The 20,606-nt window shown below is 44.0% G+C and overlaps 1 protein-coding gene across 5 annotated transcripts in view; it reads right to left on the bottom strand.

Moving 5' to 3' along the window:
* The window catches only part of CABIN1 (calcineurin binding protein 1), a 288,720-nt gene that overhangs the window by 177,679 nt on the left and 90,435 nt on the right, over positions 1-20,606 (bottom strand). For 3 of the 5 annotated variants that reach the window (XM_040349192.1, XM_040349212.1, XM_040349203.1), the window contains exons 25-27: positions 18,116-18,267; positions 17,734-17,915; positions 7,453-7,629 (exon numbers count right to left, since the gene is read on the bottom strand). In XM_040349192.1, the coding sequence (XP_040205126.1) occupies positions 7,453-7,629; positions 17,734-17,915; positions 18,116-18,267 (511 nt within the window). The remainder of the gene's footprint in view (positions 1-7,452; positions 7,630-17,733; positions 17,916-18,115; positions 18,268-20,606) is intronic. The other 2 variants (XM_040349222.1, XM_040349230.1) reach the window with 1 other exon arrangement.

Genomic DNA, 20,606 nt, shown 5'->3' with positions numbered 1-20,606 from the left:
AAGATGGCCGCCGAGCGTTCAGAACGCGGCCACAGGAAAATGGCCGGCGCAATGTAAGCTGCACCATAGCGCGGCTACAACAAAACAAAATAGCCGCCAATGGGAGTTTTCAATGTAATTGAAAAACCTCCCAAAAAATGGCGCCAGTGCCGACTGAGACTCCAGAGTAGTGGCAAGCCAGACCCCAGCATGGTAAACATAGAAAGGGTCAGTACTTCAGATCTTCTATCAGTCAGATCCATACAAGCGGGGGTTCCCGCCCGGCGGTGAGGGACTACAAAAGCCGTCAGCGGCCTTTCTCATTCCGCATCTCAGAAATTATCAAAGAAGGGCACAGAAAGAAAAACCTACACAGCGGTCTGATTTGTATGATCCAAAAAAGACCGAGCCCTCGGCGCACCCATAAATGCCTTATTCTGCTTTCTTTTTTTTTTTACTAGGTACCTGCTCCATGGCTTCATAACAGAGCATTCCCCAGGGGATAACGGTGGAAGGGGCACTCTTTTACCGCCCGCCTGCAGTCCACCCCCACCCTGGCACAGGGTGGGTCCAGGACTAACAATAAAAACTCTGTGGGAATCCTAGGTGCTAACACCTGCTGCCACCACCAGCATGTGGGGAAGGACCCAGATACTGATTCCAAATATTAATTAATATTTACATAGTGTGTATTATAATATGCACACCTGTCCTTACAAATAGACAAAAGCTCCTAGAGCCCTATTCAGGGCCTCTCACCCACTTGCTGCGCTGACCAGGGGTAACCAGAGGATTCACCCCAGGAGGAGATTGCCCAGCGCTGCCGTCCGCTCTCAGCAAACAGCAAGAGAGGAAAAGAACTGCGAGGTAACTGTGCGGCATCTGCAGGACCTGTGTTTAAACAGGAAAAGCCTCCTAGACCTTTTTATCTAAGGATAAGACATATATACAGCATAAAAAGCAAAACCCTTAGGTGTCACCAATCAGTCAGCGTCTAACTACTCGCTGAAGTATAATCATAAACATCTGTGCTCATCACAGGGCTTTTTACCTCACAGGAAAGCCCAATACAAAAAAGAAAAAACACAGATAACACAGTCCCCTCAGGAAGGCCCCCTGACAGCGGCAATGTTAGCAATGCAGCAAGGGAAAAGGAGCAGGGAAGGGAGGACCCCCGAACCCCAGGAATGCCCAGCCGTACCAACCCACCGAAGCAGGAGGGACTGTACTTACCCGTCCAAGCGAGGACTCGCTGACGCATTCCTGACAGAACTACAATCGCAATGGAGGTAGCTGTCGGCCCGGTCCACTGTGAGTGAGACAACACCACAGTCATATGTGGACCTCGGAGCAAAGCTCACCGGCCACCCCAGGAGTCATGGGGTATGGCGTGGCAGACCCAGCCTCTTTGCAAAGGTGTGTCCACGCTTGCTGGTCGGACTGAGTAGACTACAAGGATCTATATTATCCAGCCTGTCTCTCAGCCGACAGTTGAAGAAGATTCTTCAAGAAAAAGTAAAATAAAATAAAATTTCTCCTCATGGCGCTGGGCCCAAAGGGAGCCATACGTCGTCCTCCTTGCTAGGCAGAACGAAACTGAGGCTGCATGCTACAGTGAGGAGGGTTATGTCTGGAGGGACCACCCCCTGGGCGGGGCTGTTCAACTCTGTTAATGTAACATGGATTTAACTATTTAACATGTTTCTGCCTAGTCCTCTCCTGTAAACAGGGAACATAACCGACTTGTCAAGATTTAAGGAGCTGTGTCCGTCCATGGACGATAAGAGAATTTTTTTTTTAAATGTTGGCAACTATGCACTTAGACACTGCCCAAGGGCCACCGGATCAGTAGGGGGCCCCATGAGAGGCCCCTGGGATCCTGTGATAATAAAGCCGTAGTAAACTTTGCTAACATTACTACTTTTTAGAGGCCCCGAGGTAGGTTATGCCATAGTGTACACATATGCACAGCATATTAGCACATTAGGGTACACTTAAATTGTCAGACTGAGCCCTCCAGTGCTGCGCTGTCATCAGTCCAGCGGGTTCCGGGCACTTCCATCTTCACCCGGTCTTCCTTCTGGGCTCTGTGCCTTCGGTCACTTGCCTTGGCAGGGCTGCGTTGATGTCATTTCCATGCATGCTCATCCTCTCTCTCTCATACCCCCTCCCTTACCCCTCACCCCTCTCTCTTTCTCATTCTCCCCCTCTCTCTTTAATTTAATTTGTTATAACAAAAAATTGTTTGTATATTTATTTATTTATAAAAGGCCCACCAAAATCCTAAGCACCAGGCCCATGATGTTCTTAATCTGGCCCTGGTCCAGGGACGTCCTCTCAGAACTGGAGACACGCGTAGCTATCGGCTATATCGTGTGTGGAAAGTGGTTAAAAGGAAGGTGGGGGAATGCCATACAATCATTAGGACACTTTTTTACCTTGATACAAAGAATGAATTAAGGTAAAACAACGTTTTTATTCTCTAGGGCCTCTGTTTTAAAAAATATATAATGTTTGGGGGTTCTAAGTAATTTTCTAGCAAAAAAATAATAAAAAACATTGTTTTATTGGTAAACGAAAAAAGTGTCAGAAAAGGCCTGGTCTTAAAATGGTTAAATTACAAACATAACTTATGGTTGGAGCAAATACATATCATTAGGTTCAAAGTCCCACCCCCTTCTGCCCCTTTCCTTGATATCATTAAGTTTGGATAGATGGAGTTCACTTCATGCATCACTGTAGGGGGATTATAAACTGACTGTAGCCCACAGAAGGGTCCCCAGCAGGGAATTTTACAGTAGTTTTAGTTACATAGTTGGTAAGGTTGAATAAAGACACCAGTCCATCCAGCTCAACCTGTGTGGGTGTGTATTTATGCCTCTACCACTTCCCATAACCCTGTATATTGTTTTCCCCAAGATACCCATCTAAACGGTTTTGTTTTTTTAAATCATCAAAACTTCCCGCTTAAACCACTGATCGTGAAAGGGCGTTCCACATTCTTATCATTCTAACAGTAAAAAAAAAAAAAAAAAATCACCCTATCATGACCAGGGCATTTTTTGCACTGCATTTTTCAGCACTGTAGTACTTTAACTGGCATTTGCATGGCCATGCAATACAGTACTCAGATGAAATTTTATAATTTTTTCACATAACTATTTAGCTTTTTAGCTCTATAGCTTTTTTTTGATGATATTTGAACATCACTGGGTTTTTTAAGATATTAGCTACAGCTAATCACATGGTGCAGAGCTCCGTGATTGGCCCAGGTACCATGTGATCGTTGTGGGCCAATCACAGTATTCGCAAAACAGCCGATTTGAATGAATTAATTCATAACAGCTTTGTTGAAAACATGATCATCGAGTACCGGGATGAGCAATCAGCTGTGTCTGCACACGCAAAATGTGGCACCGGAGGGGTGGCGGAAGTTCTACTTTTGGGTGAAACTCTGCTTTAAGAGGAGATATGATAGCAATATATAAAAATTTAAATTTGCAATTCTAGCCTAGGGAGGAACTGTTCAGTCTCGGGTCGCTCAAGAGGACACGTGGTCACTCAATGAAGTTGGAAAGTTGAATGAGAAGCGGTTCAACCTAAAGCATTTGCCAACCTGCCACAGTACATATACTGTGGCACGTGCAGGCACAATCTGCCAGACACAGTGGATTGCTCATTCCAGTACCCGATGATAGGTGCCGTCCCCACTTCCGGGAGACTGGGCTGCGGCAAAGTACATCACAGCTCGGTCCCCCTCCTTCCTCCCCTTCTGCCAGGCCAGTGAGGGAGCGCAGGGTGCTTCATGCATGCGCAGTAGGGACCCAGTTGTGAAGCCAAAAAGGCTACACTGCCGAGTTCCCTTATCGGCAATGGCGGCAGCAGCAGCACCCGACAGATGAAAACATCAGCTGCGGTGCCGACATCGCTTGACTACAGGACAGGTAAGCGTCCTAATGTTAAAAGTCAGCAGTTACAGTATGTGTAGCTGTTGACATTTAATTGTTAAAGGGACGAGCGAACCTCTGCTTTAAGTGGTCTTCTCCTGGAAAATAAACTTAATGTGTGTAGCCTCTCCTCATAACTCCAGCCCCCTTATTAGATTTGTTGCTTTTCTCTGAACTCTCGAGCACATGCTTCATGAAGACTGGACAGAATACTCAAGATGTGGCTAAACCAGAGTTTTGTAAAGTTGTAGAATTATTGATATATCTCTTGGGTAAATCCCCTTTGTAATACATGCTAATAGTGTGCTGGCCTTGTTTGCAACAGCTTGGCTTTGCATGCTATTCTTGAGTCTTTCATCTACTAGGAACCCCAGATCCTTTTCCATCCTCAATTCCCGCAGAGGTTCTTTCCCTAGCGTGTCGCTTGCATTCATATTTTTTATTTTATTTTAGTTTTTATTGATATGTGAAATAAAACAATAAAAACGAAGTGAACAAATCCAAACTAAGCACAGGACAAAGAAATGAACAAAATAAACTGTAAAAAAAGCAAAAAAACAACAACAGGGAGGGACAAACAGCGTGACAGGCAAGAGGACCAGAAATAGAAGAAAGGTTTAGGAGGAGAGGCAAAGAAGGGGTAGAAAAAAGAAGGTCCCCCAGGCTGGGGATGGGGTCAAGGTCAGGTTAGTTTGAGAGGCCTAGACTGGTCGGGTGTAGAGTTGGAAATGCATAGGACCACCACGGGGTCCATAACCTGAGAAACTTGGCATGGGAGTGGTGGATACGGATTATTTTTTCATGGATCATAAGAGTCATCAAGGTGCTCTTCACCTCTGAAAATAATACAGCCGGCTTTTTCCAGGCCCTTGCTATTGTGCGCCTAGCTTCAATAAACAGATAGGTAGCTAGTTTCTGCTGGTAAGAGAAGAGGCCCAGAATTGGACAATGAAGCAATGCAAGTTTGGGTTCCTGGTGGAAGAGTTCGTGGAAGAGTGTAGACGGGAGTCCGAAAACCATTGACCAAAATCCCACGAGGCGGGGCAGGACCACCAAATGTGCATTTCATCTCTTCGCTGACCACACCCCCGGAAGCATCCATCACTATAGGATGGGTTTGACTTGGCAATGCAGGCTGGGGCTCATTACCAGCGAAGGAGGACCTTATAGTCAGCCTCCAACGCAGCTGTGTTAAAGAAGCATTTTGCTCTGCTGGACCAGGCTATACTCCGGTCTGTGAGGTCAATGGGAAACGGGTCTCGTTTCCCATTTTAGCACATAGGAGAGGGAGGTAGATGTGCTGTTGGAGTGAAAAGTAAATCATAGAAATGGTGCCTGGGGCATCTGGACAGCGCAGACAGGTGCGTTTGAAGGCGGTCTTTTGGTACGGGAAGGCGTTGTGACACCAGAGGGAAGTTATACAGTGCCGAAGCTGAAGATAACGGAAGAGTTCGGCTGAAGGGGCTTTGAAGGTCTTATGGATGGAGGACCATGTGGGGAAAGTGCGGGAACTAAGAAAATTCTGAACCTGTGAGAAACCATGGGCGGGCCACCACAAAAATACATGTTGTTGTTCTAGGCCTGGTAAGAACATGGGGTTATTCAAGAGAGGGAGTAGTGGAAGGAATGAAGACATGGGCTTGCTGGAGTACTGTATTGAATCCCAAAGTTTCAGACTATGCGCCATGAGGGGGCTGACAGAAGGGGGATGCAATTTAGGGTGTAGTCACAGTAAGGCAGAGATGGGGACCGCCGCACAGTTAGGCCCCTCTAAGAGGACCCATAGGGGGATGTCAGACGTGCAGTCATATTTTTAGCCCCCAAGTAATGCCCTTGGGGGATACAAATATAAATGCACTTTGCATTACTTTACATTTTCCAGAGCCCTGGGACACCCCACTCACAATGCTATTTATCACCACTCTTTGGATGCACCCCTGTAACGAGTTTTCTTTCCTGGTACATACACTGTCGTCAATGCCAAGAGACCTCAATTTGTAAATAAGCATTTATGGGGTACTGTGTCAAATGCTTTGGCGAAATCTAGATACGCTACATCCACAAGCCTTCCTTTATATTACAGCTCATTTCCCCATAGAAAAATAGGTTAATAGGTGGGTCTGGCAAGAGTGATCTTTCATAATTCAATGCTGGTTAATACTAACAACTGACTAATACTATTTTCATCAGAAAATTCTTGTATATAGTCCCTTATGATCCCCTCCAATAGTTTATAAACTATTGATGTTAGACTGACTGACCTGTAGTTAGCAGGTATGCTGTTCTTTTTTGAATATTGGTACCATGTCAGCGTTCCACCAGTCTACTGGTACCATTCCAGTCAGTAAGCTGTCCTTAAAGGAGAAGTATAGACAAAGTTATTTTGGCTGTGCTTCTCCTATGGGTCACAGAAGTACAGTCCATTCTGCACTCCTGTGACCCGTTTGCAGCTGACTGATGTCACAGAGCTGGTCCAGATTCTGAAAAGATCCTGACCATATGGTCGGTATTCGCCCAGAAGTCTGGACTGGTACCTGGCTCAGCCTTTCAGTGATCCGCTAAAAGCCTCCCACCCCCTCCACAGCCCAGCACTCCAGCGCTGGAAGGGCCAACAAGCGAGCCGCTGAATGACAGTCACAGCTGTCTACTCAGAGCAGAGGGGGAGAACTGAGTGATCGGGGTGTTTGATCACTCAGTTCTCTGTGCGGAGTCGGTGGGGGACAGATGCAGCATCGGATCAATGCTGCATTCACATGGGGACATAAGGTTTTTTCCTTATAGCCCATACTTCTCTTTAGAAGATTAGGAATATAGGTCTAGCAATGACCTGGCTAAGTTCTTTGAGAATTCTCGGGTGTAAGCCAATTACCGTATTTATCGCCCTATTACGCGCACCCCTAATGTAGCCCTGAAATTCCTGGGAAAAAAAATGTTTTATACTTACAGTTTTGGTGTCTTGCAAGGGCGTCCATCGGCGGCCTTGTCCGGTCCGGCGTCCTTCTGTGGCCATCGTGGTGTCTGTGGTGTCCTCCCGCGCTGTCTCCGAGTCGAATCCCCGCTTCCCGCACTGTGTTTGAACCACTCCGCCGACATATACCGAGCGCAGTACACTCGGGTATACTCTGACAGGCTAGGCTCCTCTCGCGTAAAGGACGTGCAGGACGCACAGGACGTGACCGCAAGCGGAGCCGAGCCTGCCCGAGTATACCCGAGTGTACTGTGCTCGGTATATGTCGGCGCAGTGGTTCAAACACAGCGCGGGAAGCGAGTATTGGCGTATATCGCGCACCCACGATTTTGCCCTGATTTTAAGGGCAAAAAAGTGCGCGGTATACGCCGATAAATACGGTAGTCCTACTTTTTTGTTCACATTACGTTTTTTAAGAGCACTAGCATCTGTTAGCTTCAAGGTACCCTCCTTGCTGTGTTGCTGTCTTTACCGTATTGTCTATAATACCCCACCATTTCTGTTGTAAAGACCTAAGTTACAGAAGTAAACCGTTTCGGGGTTTTAGAGACAGCTTACCTCTTTCATCTGTATGCGTCTGGACATCTTTATAATGTATTGTAGAATGAGAGTAGTTGGATCTTTTCTCCAAGAACAATCTCTTGGTGCTGTCCTGAGAACTTGCTGGTTCTGTGAATGTGTCTTGTGTCGAGCTAGAGTCCGACAGCACAACTGCAATGCTGTCCTGGCTGCGATCTAAAAAGTGAGAAAGAAGTGATGAGTGAAAATTTCCAGCTACCAAATACCCTCCACCAATAAGCAGTTTTAACACAGAGCTGCGAGAGCAAAGGACAGGAAAGAACAACAAAAACAGCCTGTACCATCACCTGCCACCCTCCAGCAGCACAAAAATGAATCACCGACTTACAGTAGAACAGAGAATTATTAAATCCAGAAAAAAAAAAGACCTGAATAGACACGGAATACAGAGTAAAAGAGTGACAGTTATGTAGCACTCTACTCCCATTACAACACACAACAAAACAGATCTCTATGTGTCTACTTGTTTTACCTAATGTCAACCGCATGCTATAAAACACCACATAAAAACAGGAAAACATCATGCACAAACGGAAACCCAATAAACACTTCTAATAATGCTACATTACTATGTACTGTAATTGATCCTTACACCTTTGGGCCACACACTGCATAAAAAAAGTCTAGAACAGAACAGAACCCCTGCCTGTTGCAGATCCTCTTATACAGCATAGAAACAGCAGTTTGTGATTGAGGAGCACCATTGATATTACTTTCTAAGCATGCACATGATGAAACCGTGGCTATTAAAGTGTATCTAAACCCATAAAAAATATAGTACATTGCAGCTGTAGTATTTAGGGGTGGTTGCTGCATTTGTTTTCTTTTAATTTTACGTTTTTTTTCCCCTTTATTTTCACCTGGTAATCCTGTACCACACTTGCTGTCCCAGGGTGACAACACTTACTCACTGTATCTTTGTAGGAGCAACGTGCCATTCTAAGACAGGATGTGTGTTAAGACTACAGAGCACTTATCCCTCCACTCATCTCCACAGAGGGGAGGTGTTCTGTAGTTCACAGAAGCGAGCTGAGCAGAGCCGATAACACGGGTTCAAAGAACATTGATCAGCATAGGAACTTATGAGCTCATTGATTTTCTGACAGGATAAACAAGTATTTTTAGCACTTGCGGAACAGATAAAATAAAACACTTTCAATTACATATTTAACGTATTAAAAGATAGCAAATAAGGTCAATGCTAGGATGTACATACACTTTCAGGTCCATTTTGAAGAAGCATTGGTCTAGTAATTAATGCAGCAGACCTGTATCAAAATACATGTTTTCTTTTCTTTCTGTAATTATTTTTCTAATGAAAGGCTTATTAAATCATTAACTGATATAAAACAAATCAAGCTACTCATAGTGAAATGCAAGAATATTTGGTACTGTTTAACTGACTTATGTAAAAGGTATAATCTGAAGTTAAACAAATATACACAGGGGCAGATCCACAAAGAGTACGCCGGCGTTTCTAGTGATACGCCGGCGTACTTACAAATTTCCCGCGTCGTATCTTTGTTTTGAATCCTCAAACCAAGATACGACGGCATCTGGGTTAGATCCGACAGGCGTACGTCTTCGTACGCCTTCGGATCTTAGATGCAATTCTTCGGCGTCCGCTGGGTGGCGTTCCCGTCGTATTCCGCGTCGAGTATGCAAATTAGCTATTTCCGACGATCCACGAACGTACGAGCGGCCGTCGCATTCTTTTACGTCGTTTCCGTTCAGCTTTTTTCGGCGTATAGGTAAAGCTGCTATTTGGTGGCGTACGCAATGTTAAGTATGGCCGTCGTTCCCGCGTCGAATTTGAAAATATTTTATTTTGTTTGCGTAAGTCGTCCGTGAATGGGGCTGGACCTAATTTACGTCCACGTCAAAACAATGACGTCCTTGCGACGTCATTTAGCGCAACGCACGGCGGGAAATTTAGGGACGGCGCATGCGCAGTTCGTTCAGCGCGGGGACGCGCTTCATTTAAATGAAACACGCCCCCTACTCGCCGATTTGAATTACGCGCCGTTACGCCGCAAGAGATACACTACGCCGCTGTAACTTACGGCGCAAATTCTTTGTGGATTCAAAGATTAAAAAAGTACGTTACAGCGGCGTAGCGTATCTCACATACGCTGCGCCCATGCAATTGTACAAGGATCTGCCCCATATTGTTTAGCATCCTCATTAATGGCTTGCTCATATGCATGTGTTATAATGACCTATCAAATGCTGCCATTTCAAATAAAACTAAAAATACCAAATGCTAAAGTTTGACTGTGTTAGCACTTTTCATGCTAGAAGTACATACAGTATAGTAATTACCACCTTAAGTACTTTTGAGTAACACAGTTCCTTAGAAAGAAAAATTGGTTGAAAACGCCTATTTGCATGTACTAAAATGCAGCAAAAAGTTCAGTATGAAAAGGCCCTTAATGTATAATTGTCTGTGGATCAGTAGGCATTAATCTACTGGGCTAGTTCCTAAAAAAAAACGTAATATTGCCACTTACCAATCAGATGTGGTGGCTGCATTTTTCTTATTTATTTTTTTAGGCTTTTCACCTCCTGGGGATCTGGCCAGCAACACACCTCCTGTATTAGACTTCCCCCACTCTAGATGAATGAGCACAGCTGCATTGTCAGTCTGAGCAAAGTGGTGTGTTAGTGTAGGTAAATCTGCTAGTTCATGTAACAACTTAAAACCAAACTCCAGCTAATATTTTGTAAGCAGTTACAGCAACATTTTTTTTTTGTACTTTTGGGTTAAAGGTTTTACATAAATAAAGGTTGATCACTGTAAGCACCTCTGTCAGTGGTAAATGATTTCCTCGACCCTTCAACTGCAAGAGAGCTTGTCCTTTTTGAAAAACAGACTAACTAGCCAGATCACCAGATGAAAATAGTAGGAAAACCTAAGAAAAAAAAACTAATGCCACCACATTGAAGAATTGGTTAGCTGCAATACAATACATGTTTGCGTTTGGGGTTATTACTATTTTAACAAACAGGATAAACATACAGTTGCAAGAAAAAGTATGTGAACCCTCTAAGAATGATATGGATTTCTGCACAAATTGGTCATAAAATGTGATCTGATCTTCATCTAAGTCACAACAATAGACAATCACAGTCTGCTTAAAATAATAACACACAAAGAATTAAATGTTACCATTATTTTATTGAACACACCATGGGGGTAGATTCACGTAGCTGCGCGCCTAGTTACGGCGGCGCAGCGTATTGTATTTACGCTACGCCGACGCAACTTACAGGAGCAAGTGCAGTATTCACAATGCACTTGTTCCATAAGTTGCGGCGGCGTAGCGTAAATGGAGCCGGCGTAAGCGCGCGTAATTCAAATGTGGAAGGGGGGCGTGTTTTATGTAAATATATGATGACCTGACGTGATTGACGTTTTGCATGCGCCGTCCGTGTACATATCCCAGTGTGCATTGCTCCCAAGTACGGCGCAACAACGTATTGGTTGGTTTTACGTCCAGCCCTATTCGCAAACGACTTACGCAAACGACAGAAAAAAATTCAAATTTCGAAGTGGGAACGACATCCATACTTAGCATTGGCTGCGTCTCCTAATAGCAGGAACAACCGTACGCCGAAAAAGCCTAACGTAAACGACATAAATAACGTAAATAAATTGCGCCGGGCGTACGTACGTTTGTGAATCGGCGTATCTAGGTAATTAGCATATTCTATGCCGACAACAACGGAAGCGCCCCTATCGGCCAGCGGCAGAATGCACCCTAAGATACGACGGCGTAAGAGACTTATGCCAGTCGTATCTTAGGCTAATGTCAGCGTATCTCTGAATACAGAAAGTAGATACGCCGGCGCAGATTTGAATTTACGCGGCGTATCTATGGATACGCCGCCGTAAATTCTCTCTGAATCCGGGCCCATGTAAACATTCACAGTGCAGGTGGAAAACGTATGTGAACCCCTAGACTAATGACATCTCCAAGAGCTAATTGGAGTGAGGTGTCAGCAAACTGGAGTCCAATCAATGAGATGAGATTGGAGGTGTTGGTTACAGCTGTCCTTCCCTATAAAAAAAACACACCAGTTCTGGGTTTGCTTTTCACAAGAAGCATTGCCTGATGTGAATGATGCCTCGCACAAAAGAGCTCTCAGAAGACCGACGATTAAGAATTGTTGACTTGTATAATGCTTATAAAAGTATCTCCAAAAGCCTTGCTGTTCATCAGTCCATGGTAAGACAAATTGTCTATAAATGGAGAAAGTTCAGCACTGCTGCTACTCTCCCTAGGAGTGGAAGTCCTGTAAAGATGACTGCAAGAGCACAGTGCAGACTGCTCAATGAGGTGAAGAAGAATCCTAAAGTGTCAGCTAAAGACTTACAAAAGTCTCTGGCATATGCTAACATCCCTGTTAGCGAATCTACGATACGTAAAAAACACTAAACAAGAATGGATTTCATGGGAGGATACCACATAGGAAGCTACTGCTGTCCAAAAAAAAAAACCATTGCTGCACGTTTACAGTTTGCACAAGAGCACCTTGATGTTCCACAGCAGTACTGGCAAAATATTCTGTGAACAGATGAAACCAAAGTTGAGTTGTTTGGAAGAAACACACAACACTAAAAAGAGGCACAGCACTCCAACATCAAAACCTCATCCCAACTGTGAAGTATGGTGGTGGGGGCATCATGGTTTGGGGCTGCTTTGCTGCGTCAGGGCCTGGACCGATTGCTATCATCGAAAGAAAAATGAATTCCCAAGTTTATCAAGACATTTTGCAGGAGAACTTAAAAGGAGTTGTAAAGTAAAAAAAAAATTCACCTTAATGCAATCTATGCATTAAAGGAGTTGTAAAGGAAATAATTTTTTGCTGAAATGACTGTTTACAGGGTATAGAGACATAATAGTTAACTGATTCCTTTTAAAAATTATTAAAAATAGATAAAAATCAATCATATAATGTACCTACAGTTTGAGTTTCGTTTTTGCATGTTTCCTGCTTCTCTGCTGCACAAAGCCAATACAGGGCAGTGATGGTTTGGAAAATGAAACTGATTGGTGTTGAGGGGTTTTAGACACACAATAATCACACCTCCTTGATTAGTGACCACAGAGAGAAAGCTCCCATGACTTTTTTCATCAGGAAACAGACAACCAGGAAGTGTTTAGAACAGAGAAGGATTAGAGCAAAAACGAACAATGAGGACATGAAACCAGGACTGCAGTAAGGTAAAGAAAGCTATTTAGCAAAAAAAAAAAAAAATTTCCTTTAGTGACCCTTTAAGGTGAAAAAACATCTGATGCTGCCGGCCCCCCCGAGCCCCCGTTATACTTACCTGACCCCTCGAAAGTCCTGCACGCGGTCCCGAGATCCTCTTTGCCGCTCAACCTGGCCGCTGATTGGCTAGAGCGGATGGATTGAGTGCAGCGCAGCCATTGGCTGGCGCTGCTGTCAATCACATCCAGTGACGCGTGGCGCGCCGGGGGCCGAGTGATACAGTGAGCGGCCATGGCCGCTCGCTGTATCACAGGAGTGCGCCCACAATTACTCACCACCATGCGAGCCCTCTCGCATGACTGTGGTCAGTACGTGCGGGGAGGACCAGAGACAGCCGCAGAGGGACCCCAGAAGACGTGGATCAGGGCCACTGTGTGCAAAACGAACTGCACAGTGGAGGTAAGTATAACATGTTTGTTATTTTAAAGGACATTTTTTTTTTCCCTTTACTAACCCTTTAAGGCCATCTGTCCACCAGCTGAAGCTCAACAGAAGATAGGTGTTGCAACAGGACAACGACCCAAAGAATAGAAGTAAATCAACGACAGAATGGCTTAAACAGAAGAAAATACGCCTTCTGGAGTGGCCCAGTCAGAGTCCTGACCTCAACCCGATTGAGATGCTGTGGCCTGACCTCTAAAAAGCGATTCACACCAGACATCCCAAGAATATTGCTGAACTGAAACAGTTCTGTAAGGCCTCGTACACACGATAGGTTAACCAGAGAACAACGGTCTGAAGGACCGTTTTCATCGGTCAAAACCGATCGTGTGTGGGCCCCATAGGTTATTTGACCATAGGTTAAAAAAAGCCAACTTGCTTTAAAATTAACCTATAGATTCCTAATGATAGGTCAAAACCGATCGTTAGTAGACACCACCATCGGTTAAAAATACACGCATGCTCAGAATCAAGTCGACGCATGCTCGGAAGCATTGAACTTCGTTTTTTTTCAGCACGTCGTCGTGTTTTACGTCACCGCGTTCTGACACAATCGGTTATACCTATGGTGTGTAGGCTTGACGGACCATCAGTCAGCTTCATCGGTTAACCTAATCGTGTGTACGAGGCTTAAAGAGGAATGGTCAAGAATTACTCCTGACCGTTGTGCACGTCTGATCTGCAACTACAGGAAATGTTTGGTTGAAGTTATTGCTGCCAAAGGAGGTTCAACCAGTTATTAAATCCAAGGGTTCACATACTTTTTCCACCTGCACTGTGAATGTTTACATGGTGTGCTCAATAAAAACATGGTAACATTTAATTCTTTGTGTGTTATTAGTTTAAGCAGACTGCGATTGTCTGTTGTTGTGACTTAGATGAAGATCAGATCACATTTTATGACCAATTTGTGCAGAAATCCATATCATTCCAAAGGGGTTCACATACTTTTTCTTGCAACTGTGTGTGTGTGTGTGTGTATATATATATATATATATATATATATATATAAATATAACTAAAAAAAGAATAGATAGCAGCCCATAACAGTGCACTGTATCCAGGTTCTCAATAAGTTTCTATGTAATATTACAACTGATACGAATGCAATGCAGCAAGCTAGGAAGTATATTTCAAGAGTGTATGCATTTCATATTAAGAGGACAATTAATATTAATTTAAAAATGGAAATACAATAAATGCAGTGTAAAAATCACACAGCTGTACCACTGCAGAGCTTTAATTAAATCTAGTACAGGAGTTTCTTATTTTACACTTTATTAATTTATACCAATCTACAATCTAAACACTGTATGCCAGAGTAGCCATCTTGAATAGATTACACAGTGCGTTGTAACAACACACACAGGTACAGGATGCTAAAACTATGAGAGAAATGGCAAACATCTAGTGAGAAGGACTGTACTTTTTTTTTGCACAGGTTGACTCGGTCATGATACGCTATTAACATTTATTAAAATTTGATATTGCAAAAAAATTCATTAGGTGATTGATTCTCTTGAAAGCTCAACCGCCACCCACTTATAATTTCACCTTCGTGCTCTCCATCTGTTGGAGCCATAGGACTAGAAAACCCTGTGTAAGCTCCCTGTCGGCCAATGTCAGAGCTAACGGAGTTAATGACCTGCACCCCCTCACCTATGTGACAGGGAGTGGGCTGTGTGACAGGCTGCTCAGACCCAAGCACTTCATCCTAGGAAGGGGAAAAGATCACATGCACCCCCCATACCCACACAGTGTGTTTCCAAGGTCTGCTACCCATGAACAGACTGGCAGGTGAGGAAGGGAAAGGTAGTGTTGGTTTTGGGAACCTGCCATATTGCTATGAATGAACAAAATGACAGATTCTCTCTAAGGGTGCATTCACACTGGGGCGGGGGGACCGTGAGCGGTAAAGCGCTACTAGTTTTAGCGGCGCATAGCTGTTGTTTTAGCAGTGCTTTTCAAACGCTAGCAGGGTGCTTTTAACCCCCGCTAGCGGCCGAAGATGGGGTTAAAAGCGTCAGTGTTGCGGAGCTTTCGGAAGAGCTTTTTAGGCAAATCAGAAGCGATGCCCATTCATTTCAATGGGCAGGGTCGGTGTAAGAGAGCTGTATACATCGCTCCTACACCGCCCCAAAGATACTGCTTGCAGGACTTTTTTTCCTGACCCTCAAGCGCACCTCCCTAGTGTGAAAGCACTCGGGCTTTAACGCTGAGGAGGCATGAGAGGCGCATTTCAGGTGCTATTATTAGCGCTAAAATGCCTGAAAAGCGAAAGGGGACCGAGATTCCCTACGAGCTGTGCTGACAGGCAAGCTAGGTTTTTCACTGCATTTTCACCTGCAATGACACACGATTAGTCAGTGTATGGAAGATTCTATCATTCATTTCTACAGAGTGTAAACAGGATCACAATTGCACACATGCAAAACCCAATTGTAGCCATTTCTATTACAAGGAATGTTAAAATTTTTAAATATGTTAAATTTAAAATATCCTTTCATTGGCAGAATGCAGTCCTAGTAAACTTCAATGCAACTTTATGGTAAACCCGCCAATAAAACATGGCCGGCCTTTTGATCAAATAAATAAATAATTACTATGCACACTTATAAACATTGAGGTTGACTTACTAAAACCAGAGCGTGCAAAATCTGTTGCAGCGCTGCACAGAAACCAATCTGCTTACAGTTTTTTTTTTTTTTTGTAAACGCTTAAGGCCCCTTTCACATTAGCGGACCGTTCGTCCGTTATTACAAGTCCGTTTACGGACTTGTAATGCATCCCTATGGGATTGCGTCCGTTAGCGGATGGAGCATCTGCTAACGTCCGCAACCATCCGCGTCCGTCAGGATCCGGTTTTTCGGACGGAAGAAAACCCTATTTTTCTTCCGTCCGGCGGAACGGATCGGATGAAGACAGACAGACGGTCCATCTTCATCCGATTCCCCATAGGGGAGAGTGGAGGAAAGACAGGGCGGTCTCTGCACAGTGTGCGCAGACCGCCCTGTCCGCCGACAGCTCAGCGGGGATTACGGATGATCCCCGCTGAGCCGACGGACACACACGGAGCGGACACAAAAACGGTCCGCTCTGTGTGAAAGAGGCCTAACTGAACAAGCTGATTGGTTACCATGCACAGCTGCACCAGATTTTGCACTCTCCAGTTTTAGTAAATCAACACCATTATATGAAATCACATTAATCTGCTTATGTGAACAAGATTCAGTGGTGAGAAAAGTATAAGAATGTTCTGCAACCAACAGAAAAGGCAATCCACCATGTACACAGTTTGCAAAATAAGTTCCCTATATTAGTTCTATGTATTCAGACAGAAAAACACATACGGTACTTGTACATAATTTCATAAGCAAACATGCCAAAGGCTGCCAGTACAAAGAAAATTCATTCACAACCTCAAAGAATTACTGTTAACTGTGTTTTTTAGTCACGCAAAATAGCAAGGCAAAGCTTAGCCGTAGGTGAAGCAGGGAGGCAAGGAACAACAGGGGAGAAGCAACAGTGGATCCCAGAGTAACAGACACATTGCAATACACTCAGGCAGCGTCAAATAACAGGGAACACGTCTGCAGGTGCATGGAATCCACAAATACAGAATTGTATTGCCCAGCTCAGTGACATTTCTAATTGTGCTTTCCAGCACTTCAGCATCATCATTTGGGTGTCCAGTGGACAGGAAAAAAAATAAAACTTGAATCCATTAAATAGATTTTGTAAACAAAAATCAAGTTTTGGGTATTTGGAATTTGTATCACTTTATATTATGGTCATATAAATGAATGAATGGATTGATGAATGAATGGTGCAATTTCACAGACAGGGGTATGACAAAGGTAATGTTAATATTGTTCAGTTGAACAGCACTGAATGTACTGGGCCAAGCAAGAGGACAATCCAATCCATCAGCATGCATCTCCCCCCACCAGCGAGAAAGAAAGGGGGATTCAGGAATGTAGGTGCCTCCTCCAAACGGGACAGAGTCGACCTTAGAAGACACAGAATATAAAATGTATGAAACTCTATTGGATACAGCCCTATGTATATGGAAAAACTATTAATAAACAACCTTTCAATTCGTTTTTGAAATATATCTCTGATGGAACAGACATTCTTCCTTATGGTCTATCTGCCATATATTTACCCCACCTACCTTACTCTAATCTACCCTTATAGATGTCATAGTAAATAATTTATGTGTGATCTTTTTAGTTAATCACAAATGCAAATTTTAAAACTAGAATTTTTTAGCATTTGTGTCAGCCAGGTGAAATTCTATTAATCCCGTTTGAGTTTGGCATTTGCAACAGCAGAAGCCTTTACGACAGACTATGAGCATGGCATAAGAAATGCTTTCAGCAGGGGAATGAGAAGCAGGTTAGTGAACAGAAAGAAATTCCCTGCCACCCAGTATGCCAGCCAGAGCTGTGGGTGATGGCCAGAAGATGTTCCCCTGAGCACACCTCCCCAGCCATCAGAGCTTTGCCCGGCGCTGGTGGTATCGAGAAGGGGGGACTGTACCGTCCGGCGTGGCCCGATGACGGTGGGGTTTACATTTGATGTAATCGTGGTCAGTCGGAGTGGCTGTGTAAGGTGGAGATGTCAGACCTGGACCAGAGGAGGAGGGCATGGAATTTCCAGGACCCGGCATCGTCCCAGCCGAAGAGTGGGAGTCCTCATCCAACGACGTATTTTGCTTCTCCCTGTTTTACAGGAATAAATTAAACTGTGTAAACACCACTTGATGTACAGTACACGAGACATAACAATAACCCTAATCAAAATAAAATCATAACCACACAGACAACAGCATACTTGTACATAGACCAAACCTTTACCCAGTAACTGTAAATATGTAATGTGAAATTCTGTTACATGCATACTTATCTGGATAACTACATACTTCTCATTGGATTTAGGTGCATTTTTCTCCTCTCCTTTGGCGAATGGCCCCTCTGAAGCTTCTTTCATGACGGCGAACAACATTTTATGATCCAGCTCATGGACAGGTTTCTCCAGCAGTTTCAAGACAGAGGCATGAAGACGAAAGTAAACCTAATAAAAAAAGTTTTTTTTTTATACATATTGATGTGTTTGGTATGTAATTTGTTTTTGTTATATCAATTTGGGGAAATATGCTTTTTGTTTTCCATGTTTGTTTTGTTTTATAATGTATCTGTGAATGAAGAAATATACTAATAAACAGATTATGGGGAGAAATAAAATTGTATAAATCTGTACAGGTATCATGATATCTGGCACTAAAATGAAAATTGTTCACTATGCCTTTATTTATACACAAACTAAGGCCAGATTTTAAAGGGATCCATCTTGTTGCTATCCTAAAGAAACTCAACGAGTGTCACTCGTAGGCTGTTTGGGGCACACCAATGGAAATCTTTGGTTGTTTCAAGAGCTACAGGCAGAGATGATAGCTGATATTTCCGAATGTGTTATATAGCATGTCCCCTTCTGAATGAGGCGGCTCCTATTGACTACTGTCCTATAGTGAAGTGTGCTTTTGGAGGAAGGAAAGCCACACCCTGTAGCACTTGAAGCGACCAAAGATTTTCCTTAATCAAGCTAAACAGTCAGGCGTTCAGATTTTACCCTAGGTCCACATATGTGCGATTTGTGCGTGCCGCGTTTGGGCTGGTACGGCAGCCCATTCAAACAAATGGGCTGCCGTGCCCGTGTTTTCGCAAAAAAAAAAAAAAAAGGTGCACGAACATTTTCAAAAATGCAGATCGCAGGGAAATCGCATGGTCTATTTGACCACACGATTTCCCTGCAGTTCCCGCACCAAGATTTTACATGCGTGGTGGTGCCGCCATTCAGAATGCATTTCCACAGAGCAGGGCGTTTTTACTGTGGGTGTGGGAATCGATTAGATGTGAACGTAGGGTTACAAATTGCCACTTATTACGTTTCCTTCTGATAGCAACAGGTTCTCTAAGCCATCTCTGTAAACAACATTGTTATATATTTTATATCATGTATTGCCCTATAATAACATTCATCAACTTCTTTTTGTCAGGTGGTGCTTCTGTTGTAAAACCTAAAATTCAGACAGTTCCCAGATCAGAGTATCTGAGTTATCAGATGATCCCACCCATGGTTGTTGATAGGGGGGTACCACCTCCTTTAGGGGGCCTGGGCACACAGGGGAGCCCATACAGGGAGGGGTACCAGTGCGGTGGGACGGGGTTAATTACCAGAAGGATGCCTTGTGCGGCTCTCTGTAGCAGCTGAAAGACGGCTTCTTTCCCTCTCCTGCCATCCTTCAGCTGCTAAAGGAAAAGACACACAGGGCATAGTTCGGTAACTGCCATATTGCGCTGGCATTTGTATATAAATAGGGTCGGCATTCATACGTAAATCGCACAGACATTAGTATGTAAATTAGGTCGGTATTTTAAAACTTGCCTGGATTCTTTTTTTTTTTTTAAAAGTGTATTTTGTGCGTGTACTCGAGAGAGGAGCCGGACTGCAGGAGTTGGGAGTAGGCAGGCCTCCCCCAGAGGCAATCTGCCACCTTTCTCCATGCAATGGCGGGTGTGTGAGGGGGTCCTCCCACACAGCCCGCCCTACCTGCTCCGCTTTGAAGCCCAACGGGGCAGAGGGACTCCCTATAAGGGAGTGAGAGTATCTAGCCCGCTCAACCAGCCCCGTTAGTCCTTCGCCTCTCTTTTTTTAGAGACCGCGTGGTCAAAGTGCGTGCATGTTAACCCAATTTCGAGTGCGTGTAAGTGTGGTGTTTTTTTGTGGGAGGGGGGTGGGTGTACTAAGCGCAGGCTTACCTCGCATAGCACACCCACCGGGAGCCGGGCTGAGACCACCAAACTCATGTAGCCGAGACCGGGATCCGAACCCCTAGCTGCAGAGGTGAATGGCTTGTCGGCGCAGTGCCAATCGCGTTGAGCCACCGCAGCTCCCATATTGCCTGGATTCATATGCAAATCACATCACAACACTGCACACCTTCTGGCTCCACAGGGGTGTGGAGAGTAGGGGAAAGGGGCCTGTAAATATTCCTTTTCTGAATGGACACAGTAGGTGATCTATACCAATCACTCCTCGTCAAGAGCAGCACAAATCCCACTTTAATTACCTTTTATGTAAATATGTAAACCCCAGATAATATGTATTCTTCTGTACATTGTTGCAAAGTTATAATAAGACCAAAAATTATCATCATCACTGTGCATCACTTTCTACCTACTTTGAAAAAAAACACGATCGAGCAAATCAAACGATTAAAAACTTTAAATATGTGCTAACAGCAGAGAAAATCTCCTTGCTGGTCCTATTCATAAAAGTAAAATTAATTTCCTGGATCAATAAATTCTGTAACGAGTTCTAAAATTTTAATCTGAAGATTATGTTTTCTACAG

This window comes from Rana temporaria, chromosome 1, assembly GCF_905171775.1.
Source record: "Rana temporaria chromosome 1, aRanTem1.1, whole genome shotgun sequence".
Taxonomy (NCBI): domain Eukaryota; kingdom Metazoa; phylum Chordata; class Amphibia; order Anura; family Ranidae; genus Rana; species Rana temporaria.
The sequence above is the reverse complement of the archived record's forward strand: the minus strand, read 5'-3'. Positions and strand labels throughout refer to the sequence as shown.